The sequence below is a fragment of the Melanaphis sacchari genome, unplaced genomic scaffold (genome assembly GCF_002803265.2).
Source record: "Melanaphis sacchari strain LSU unplaced genomic scaffold, SCAv2.0 Contig50_pilon_pilon, whole genome shotgun sequence".
NCBI lineage: Eukaryota > Metazoa > Arthropoda > Insecta > Hemiptera > Aphididae > Melanaphis > Melanaphis sacchari.
Genome location: NW_020271344.1, coordinates 2,297,750 through 2,308,281, shown reverse-complemented (window position 1 = coordinate 2,308,281; position 10,532 = coordinate 2,297,750). Strand labels below are relative to the sequence as shown.

Genomic DNA, 10,532 nt, shown 5'->3' with positions numbered 1-10,532 from the left:
TTTTGAATTATTTGATTTTCGTTTTCCCAATACTGCTATTCGTCAGTGTTCTTTTTATCTCCCAACAGTAAGTCTAACTTTTCCAAGAATCCTTCACTTCCAAAAATGATGCGTAATGTAAACTATCTTTAACATTTTTAATATGGAGGTACATTTTTTATTCATCATTTAAACGATTCATATCATTACTTACTCTTATAATCAAACTTAGTCTTAACTGAAGTTATTACAGTAGAACCTTTATAAGTCGAAAACCTTAATAAGTCAAAATACATTTCGTTCCTAGGTGAAAACTTCGATAACTCGAAAAAAACTATAGATAACTCGAAAATTCCACATTTTGAATATAGATGATTAGTGATTGGTGGTTCTTACAATTAAATGTTAATTCTATTTACCAGTGTCATTAAATTATCCAATACTATTTATCAGTATCTGCGGATCTGTGGTTCTATTCTAAAAAATCAGAAGAATTTTAAAAATCATTAAGCCACGAAAAATTTAAAGACAGTAATGATTGGCTTGAAAATTTTAAAAAATGGCACGAAAAGTCATTTGAGACAGTACGTACCTCATGTTTCAGTAAAACAAGCAAAAACTGCTCTCACATTGCTTAGGACATTTGCCGAACATTCTAGTGATGTGGATGATGAAGTAAATTTTGATTTATGAGGTAGAAAATACTATTGACAATATTAGGTGTAAGAACCTAACTCAAAATAATACCAAAAATTATTTTTATAAATTTGCAACAAAAATAAAATATGATAATACATTTAAAACTCTTTAAAGTTTAATTTATTTTCTGAAACCTTGATAATTCAAAAAAATTGCATTTTCCTTGAATTTCAACTTATAGAAGTTTCACTGTATATTAATATGTTGTATTTAAAAAAAGTCAGTTAGCGTCAATTTTAATAAAAAAATTAATTTAATTATACTTTTACAAATTGTTATGTATACTCAAATTAAGAGTTTAACATGCTATTGTAGGTACATAATTATTCATGATATAAGCTGATAGACTTAATATTGTAATGTGTGAAAAACATTTAGAAAAAATAATATTTTTATGTTATCAATAACATTATACATAAATATATACTTTCACTGAATATACTTTACTATACAAATATATTATACACTAAACTGAACTGGAATCAGCATGCTGAGATTGTTATTGAAAATGTGACTATTCTGTTCTTTAATTTTTTAACATTAGATAGTAAACTTAAAATAATCTTGTTTTAAATTTCTGGCACAGCAAACAATTCATTGAAGTAAAAAAATTTGAAAATTAAAACATCAATAAATGGTCCAAAATATATAGATTATTTTACTATTTATTGGAAATACCAACATAAATATTTAGTGAAAATTCCAAGTATCTATGATTATTTGTTATAAAAATTACACTAAAACAAAAAAATAAAATGATTTTTCAAATTCTAGTTTCATTTAAAAATTCCAGATTTTTCTTTGAGTTTTCAGGTATATGTGGAACTTGAAGGGATTTTCAGTTATTTTGAAATGAAAGAATTTTTTTACTTTTGACTTTAAAAATATCAAGTAGATCTTTGCATTCTACTTGCCCCATAAAGTGATGACATAAAAATAAAAATACACTTTCCATTTCACTTAGAATCTTAGAAAAAAAAAACACCAAGTTTTTAACAAGCATATAGTATAAAACAGAAATTACAAACTTATATAGTGTATACTAATTAACTTTCATAAAACTTTTAAAAAGTGCTTTGTTTTCAAAACACAAAAAAATTAATATGTTATATAATTAAAAATGTGTAAAAATAAATTTCATCTGTATGAAGTATTATTAATTTTAAAATAAATATAATCATCTTATTATAATGTGTTGCTTGATGCTGTTTGATATTTAAGGATTATTTGTTGGTCGTTTAGCAACCCATGCCTTAATTTGAGGTACTTCTAACACTTTTTCTTTCAGTGCCTTCAAATTTGGACGACCCTCTAATAAGTCAATTTTTGCCATAAAATTCATGTAGTCTAAAATAGCTACAAAAAATAAATCAGCCCATGACAACTGAAAAAAAAAATATCATGATTAAGATAAAATACTTCATTTATATACGTTTATATGTTTAGGAATTTGTTTTATTATTAATTAAAATTTTAATTATTACAAAAACAAAAAAAAAATGACAATACTTAAATTAAAGAAGAAAATATAAATAACTAACCAAGTAGATAAAACAATATAATCACAAACGTCAGACTGTGTGGATACAAAGTCGTACAATTTAAGTAGTCTTAAAACCAAAAAAAAAAAAAAAATCATAAACCTATCAATAATGTGACCAAAGATTAATGTTTAACACAGTTTTTATTATTATATTTAAGCATAAACATTAAAAACCTAAAGACCCTACCTAAAACATACAAGTAGGTACTGATCAATAACAATTTATAAAATATTTTATAAAAGTTAACATATATAATTATCGTTCAATTTTTTTATTCGTGCATTGAAGTTTCAGAAATAAGAAATAGAAAAATAAAAGTAGATATCAAGAATGACAATTATTAGGAAAATCTGTATCACTATGTCATCAAATAAGAAACAAAAGACGCTTGTTTTAATTAACAAATAATATTTAAAGAGAGTTGATCTTAAATTTGAGTTGTATTAAATGTTTTCATAAACAAATTCTATTTAGTTTTTGGAGGAATTATAAATATATTTAATGAATAAGCAAAAGTACCTTTCCATTTACAAAGTATCCATTATTTTCTTCAACACTTTTTTCAAATTTATTCATATAAAACGGTATTGTTTCATTGATCAATGGTGCATATCTTGCTTCTTTACTTGCTTCATTTGAATCGTATGCATATAATGCTATTGCTATTAAAATAATATAGTCATATATATATTATAATACCATTGATAAATAATATTTATTATTATTAATAATGACTTCTTGGTAATATTTACCTTGTCGTAAATCGTGAATATTATCAACAGCGATATCAATCAACAAAGATTCCCAATCGTCACTACCAGCTAATCCAGCTTTTTTAGATAAATAACGAGTAATTGCAGTCGATTGATTTAATACTTTCCCATCGATTTCCAATGTTGGCACTTTGCCAAATGGCATGGCTAAAACAAATAAAATCAACATGACACTTAATATTTAACTAATAAATTAAGAATATATTATCTAGAGTTACACAAATATAAACAGTAATAACACATCAAAACTATAGTATAATATATTACAGATAGTAAACAACTCGTGTACAAATATTATCAGATACATAATTAGGGATTTATGCTTACCCAACTTTGCTTATAAAACTATTTTAATTTACTACAAATCAATAATAATAATATGTTTTATAGGTTTGATGCATATAAATATAAGTATTATACATCTATGATAGAAACAGTGTTCAAAAAAATACACCAGGATAATATTTTCACCATATCATTGATACATATTATATTATTTTATTTACGACAAATTTTTTGTCAAATATATTGTATTTTATATTTTAATACACAATCTATTCTTAGAATATAGACTTTTATGATTCTATTAAATTTTTAATAAATACATTTTTTTTGTTTGCTTCTTATCATTTTTTTCTATAGTGTTCCATCAAACTGTATAGTTATAATAAATGTTCCGTGAACATAAACAAGTTTGAGAACCATTGTACTAATATTAATTAAAATAAATAAAAATACCATGAATTTAATTATAATTTTTGCACAAGTATAACCAACTATAAATTAAATAATAAATAAATCAACAAGTTAATCGTAAAATTTGAAGTCTAAAGCATGAAAATCATTCACATTAAATTCTTTATAAATTAAAGTAATACCTTGAAAGTAGTAGATGCCCTGAAATACTTGAAAAAGTAAGCTGGCAAGTTCTTACCTTTGATACTCAATCCACAACTACTTTTCATGTACCAGTCTTCTAGCAATGAATTTATAAACTATACCGTTTATATCTACGTTTCAGATAAATAACTGATAAGTACCAATTGTATAAATATTGAAATTGAAATTTAATATTTTTTTTCACGATTCCATATATTTTATAATTCTATAATTATTACTATAAATCTTCTATGTTATACAGTATCACTTGTATACACTGCCCGAAAGGGCATTAATATATATAAATAAATAAATAAAATAAATAATACTACCAAATTTAATAAATATTTGATAGTTCAATTAATATTAAAATTTTTAGATTAATGGTTATTAAAGCTCCCTCCCAAGTACCTAGATATGAGTACTGAAAGAGTAAGTTGATTATATAAAAATTTATTAGATAATTAATTTAGATATTTTCTTGTTAAACTGAAATAGATATGTGCATGGTTAGCATATTATGTAAATTATTTATTTATCAATAAGATATTAGGTACATAAAAGTTATAAATTAAATTGATTGATATAAAACAAGTTAAAACCTAAAATCAATTAAAGATTTGATAAATAATGAATAAAAATAAATCCTTTAAAAAAAAATTTTAACACGTTTTAGTTATTATATGCATTGTGTATTTTAATGAGTAAAATATTATTTAGGTAAAACATTTTATCCCTAATATCTATGTATATTTTATGCTAAGTAAATAAATTCTATTTAGTTAATAAAAACAATTTTAAATACCTGATAACTAAAATAAAACATGAAAGTAAATGTTTGATAAAAGAGAATAGAAAAAAATACTAAAAATTTGATTCATGAAATAAATTACAGTTTTATTAAAATTTCTATTTACGAATATGTTATCGAACAATTAAACAGATTGGAATTAATGCTAAACTCATAAACTTAGTTTACTAGTCCAGAGGTTCTCAAAGTGTAGGGCGCGACCTTCCGGAGAGGGGGGCGCAAGACAATTTTAAAAATCAACATTGCATTGGTAGAAAAAATAAAAAAAAATTGTGAAATGTCCGTAATAATAATCGCGTTTTGCATTGTATTATACATTTTATTTTAAAATAAATTTGTAATATTAATATCAATATTTGTTGTTTGTTTTTAACATTTTTTTACTCTAAACATGACTATTAAAATTATTTTTATGGGGGGGGGGGGCGCAGGTCTGGGGTTAACTAAAAGGGGGGGGAGGCTGCGCTGAAAAGTTTGAGAACCTCTGTACTAGTCTATAATACCAACTATTGTATCTAAAATTTGAAACAAGTATCTACTTAAATAACAAATAATTTAGGATTTAGGGATCAAGTTAATAAAGTATTTAAGCACCATACTATACTATTAAGTGCTGTGAAATAACTTACAGTGAAAGATATTAAGGTAACTTCAATTAATCTTTAATAAAAACTTACTTGGTTTGAGTGCAGGCCATTGTTCGCGTTCAAAACGAAAATCTTCGAAATCGATGTTTAAATAGGACAGAAGAAATCTGATGGGTTCTGCCAAAGCAGTGACGTTGAAATACGTGACTTTGTAAGACGACATTTTCGAAAAAAATTTGTTATACTAAACAAAAATAATAGTTAAACATTGTTAACGAATTATGATTATTAGATATTCTTTTTATGTAATATCCAACTGAATATGTATTAATAAAAATAGATACCTAAGAATATAAACAATTTATTAACGAAATTCCTCCGGTGATTGTTAACCAGATCAATAGTACACAGAGCACAGTCGACCATCAACGACATCAACTAACAAATAATTGGTAAGCACTGAGCACTAGCGGTGAATCAGCGAATGATAGGTACCAAGTAAAATTAATAAATATAATACAAAATAACTCGTCTCGAGGTCGTTTTTCTGGTATCTTAGTGTGGGGGGGGGGATTATAGTGGATGGGTTCGGTTTGTTGTTTATTATCTTTAGGCGAGTTGTGACGCATGACGGTGCGACGGTGGCGCTCATGATCAAGTAGATTCACATTCCACGCCTATTCGTGAAAATTGCAACGATAATGATCACATCGCCTATTCTCCTATTCCCATTTCCCAGTATATTATTATAATAACGTCAACGATAACAATAATAACGTGTAATTACAATAATTATAATACATTATTGATGGTATTTCGTCCGTGACCGTTTAATCGCACGCATTAAATAGGAGGAATGCGTTATTTCAGTGTTGCCAAAATGGTAAAGCATTATTACAACCTGTGCTCGGCGTACAAAAATTTGCGTTCAAATCTTTAGTCTTTTAAACTGTTATAAAACTACAATCAAATCTACACGTTTTTATTAATTTTCAACGAAAAATTATCGTGCATCTAAATAATTTACCACAGAATATGTAATAATGAATAATAATTGAATATCAAATCTTATATTTTTATAGACCTGATGCAATATGATGTACAAATTACAAGGTCGTTTTACCAATATATGTAACTACAGCTTATAGGTAGATCGTTGGCATACCTATTGGCTATAATTAGGTATCTCGTATCTACGATATAGAATCATTAATTCAACCAACCCTTCGGTAACCTCTAACTTAATGTAACGAGGACTCAGAAGTTATGAGTGAGGTGACCATGAGAAGTGTAAGAGTATTATAGCTTTAAAACTATTAAATAATGCTGCCTGTTCTTTCATTCGTTTAAAACAATAATAAAAAAAATAATAATAAAGAAGTCCGATTTTAATTTTTTAAATAATATTTGAATTTGTTTTAGCCTTTTTTCTATGTTCTGGACTTCTGAAGTAAATGTATTTTAATTTGATTTTTTCATTAACACTACATTAAATGTTAATTTTTTTATTCTAATTAATTTTGTCATCATGCTTATTATTGTAGAAATACATTGTAAATATTCTTTTAAATAAAAAAAAAAGAAATTTATTCAGTAGTATTAAAATACAAGAAATCAAAAAATCATTTAGGTACTACAATCCTATAAATAGGAAATAAAGAATTCAAAATTTTAAAATTAAGCTTTAGGTTCTAGTAATTTTACTTCCGTTTTTTTAGTTCCTATATATTTATTTTAAATAGTTACTCTGGATTAAAAACTTCTTAATTTTTTTCAATGATACAAAATAGCAAAGCTTAACTACGCGTATTTACATAACGAATTTTCAAGGAACGAAACCTTAAATTTCATGAGCCCATACGTCATACGATGAATGATAAAAATCTAAAAATTAATATTACCGTTGACCACAACTACAGAGTCGCGTTACAGTTTTGTTTGAAAAGTAAAGTAATTTTATTTATACTTAAAAATAAACATGTAATGAAAAATTTTGAAAATGTAACGAATAATTGTAATTTTTTCAAGTAGGTAATTAACCAAAGCTACAGGGTACGAAATAATTATTTTAATTTATCAAAATTAACCCAGACATGCATATACATGTGTGACCGCCGAGCACGCAATAACATAATGACTTGGTAACTACTATTAAAATTAACATTGATACGATTTATTTAAAGACCATAAAATTTATGTTCATAAATATATTTCTACTTTGGATATTATAATACTAATAAAGAGTTCATTATAATAATACATTGAATATCATCTGATTTACATTTATCGATAACGTTTTTATTTCCGCAATTATGCGTCGTCTTGTGCTTGTGATATTACACTATATTACAATATTTACTATAACGTATTATTGTATTAAAAAAAATAAGAAAATACCTACTTTTTCACTTATTTATATTATAATTTATAAACAACAATAACAATTATTGGACGGATTTTGTGAATAATCAATTTCAATGAATGTAATATGAACACCAAAAGTGTTACAAATCAGGAAACAAATAGGAAATTTTCAATATAATAGACAATGTAATAACTATTTTTAAATAAATATAAATAAATAATTTTAGAATAAGAAGCTAAATTAAACTATTGCACTTGTTTATGTTTGAGTTATACACGTAATTATACAGGTACACTATATATTTGTATTTAAACTCGTATAAAGTTATACTCTATACCTTAAATATTGCAACAGTTCTCAATCTTTTTATATCCGCATATCACCAACACAATTGGAAAATGTTCACGTATCCATACCACCACCGTACCATAATAATAACCTTTTTCTTTTGTTAATCCTAACCTAACCAAAAATATTTAATGTTAACAATAATTCATTCCTATTTTTCTTATTTATCTCACTATTAGTATTATAGTAGGTTGATTTAATTTTTTTTTGAAAATATTGCATTTAATTATATTATAAGAACTTAACTATTGTTATAATAATATATAATTATACCAACGATTAAGTATTAGGTAAAGTACAACTTAATTAACTCAAAATTAAATAACATCTTTCTGTAAATACTGTAAAACAATAAAAATAGATTTATAGTACCTAATTAGTATAATAAATATTATTTAAAAAAAAAATCAAAAATGTTATTGCGTAATGTTAAGTTTATAATAGTGTTTAATTAAGTTTCCACGAATAATTTTTTAAAAGTATAACAAAATTATTAATATAATATCGTTATTTATTGTTTAAATACGTAAGTAACTTTGTCCAAATTGGAATTTAAAATGTCTATGACAAATAATTGTTTTTATATTTTTAGATTGTATGATTTCAATATGAACTATTTATGAGAAATCGTATATACTATTTAGATACAAAAAGAAAAGTTTTTATGGATTTTCAGCTACAAATTAGTTTGCAAATTTTGCGATTTTGACGATTACGTCAAAATTCTAACTTGAAATGCATACAAAAAAATTGTTGCTATGCGTTTTTAATATTTTTTTTATAGATATGAGAATATCTTTTCTGAATTCTTTTAATAAATATCCAAGTATTTTTAGTCGGTAAATACTTTTTATTGACTTTTATAAAAAAAAATTTTAAAAAAATGAAAATGTTATCGTAAAATAAAAATTATAATATTAACATTTAGCAAAAATTTCAAATATCTAGTTTTTTCGTTTTCGAGTTACAAAAAAAAAAAAAAAAAAACAAAGTCAATTTTATCAAAAATAGGATTTGCGTAAAATTTCTTTTTATCCTTAATTTTTTATTTGTTTTTCCCAGTTGTTCAAAATGTGTACTTAGAATTTTTAAGTTTGACCTCTTTAAAGTACATACTAGATCCAATTTTATATTCAAAACCACCCCCATTTTTGAAAATTGAACCATTTTATCGACAACTTATCATGTACTCATATACAAAAGAACGCGCATCATGATATCATTACATTCTTCACTCTACTAAGAATCTAAAAATGTATATTAAGTACATTTTTCATAAATGTTTTAAGTTAAGAAAATTTGAAAGAAAATACATTTTTAAAAACAAAGAATAACAATATTAGTTATTTTATTATAATTAATTAAATAAAAAAAAAATATTATAATAATTAATTGGTCATAAATAAAAATTATAAAAAAGATTAATATGTTATGTACCACTATTATTGAATAGGTATAACAAAAATATATTAATTATTATACATATATACTATAATGGAATATGTTATTATACTAATTATATTTTATCATTTTATATAAAGGCGCTTTAATAATTATTGGCCATTAAAAAATAAGTACACAAGCAGAGCGTTTCAAATCGGATCGTTGCACCTATTTTAAAACTTAAACGTACGGACAACTGCGACCAATTCGTCGTCAATCGCCAAGCTCAAAAGTGTAATAACTAATAAATGTGACTAAATTAAAAATCAATAAATAATTCATCAAATAAAAAAGGGCATTTAATTTATCACCAAATTTTAGTGTTTAATTAATTAATTAAAAAAAAATAAACAAATTATTCTAATAGCCGTACGTTTGATAAAATTAAAATAATAATTGCCGTTCGACCCGAATAAGGAGTAATTGATACAACTGATAAGTGATAAGTAACTATGACTGCATAATATAATGTATAGATATATATAAATATTAATGTATAATTACACATTTATTACATATCATTACGTAAATTGTATTACCATCATTAAGCAGCGTTTGTGTTGAATACATAAAACATGTATCTACTTGAGTAATATCATCGTGTTTATATATTATGTTTTAATAAACTGCGATAAACCCAGGCCATAAAAGTTAGTTATTATTGTTATTAATAGAAGTAATTAAAATTTTTTTTTTTTATAAATACATTTTTCCATTATAAGAACGACTAAACGAACCCCAGTGGTATTTACTATTTAGCTTTCCCTTGAGTGGAATACTCGGATCACTTGTATTTTATAGTTCAATTTATAATGTTAGTTCAGGATTAAGTTCAGTAGTTTTTTGTTTGATAATAAAACTTTGCAACTGTTTAATTCTCAACGAATATGGTGAGAACAAAGTCTCCTGATTTTTGTTTCATAACATAATTATAAATTATAACAAAAAATATAAATATTTTGTCTTTCGTTATCTGTCGTTGCCAACGACAGTCGCGGAGACTGTCGTCGTACGATGCCATTACGCATGGCTATCATATTATACGTCGTTCTGCGTTCGGAGTGTGTTTTCCCGGTCTTTCTCGCTAATTCTTTTCGAGCAGTA

At 24.6% G+C, this 10,532-nt stretch overlaps 1 protein-coding gene across 1 annotated transcript; it reads right to left on the bottom strand.

The window, feature by feature from the left end:
* Positions 1-1,799: 1,799 nt before the first annotated feature.
* Positions 1,800-5,773, bottom strand: LOC112599336 (glutathione S-transferase-like). The gene is made up of 5 exons (XM_025346197.1): positions 5,617-5,773; positions 5,363-5,516; positions 2,975-3,142; positions 2,742-2,884; positions 1,800-2,062 (listed from the first exon to the last, which is right to left on the bottom strand). Exons 2-5 carry the CDS (start codon positions 5,493-5,495, stop codon positions 1,895-1,897), a joined length of 612 nt encoding a protein of 203 aa, XP_025201982.1. The 5' UTR covers positions 5,496-5,516; positions 5,617-5,773; the 3' UTR covers positions 1,800-1,894.
* Between the last annotated feature and the right edge of the window lie 4,759 nt (positions 5,774-10,532).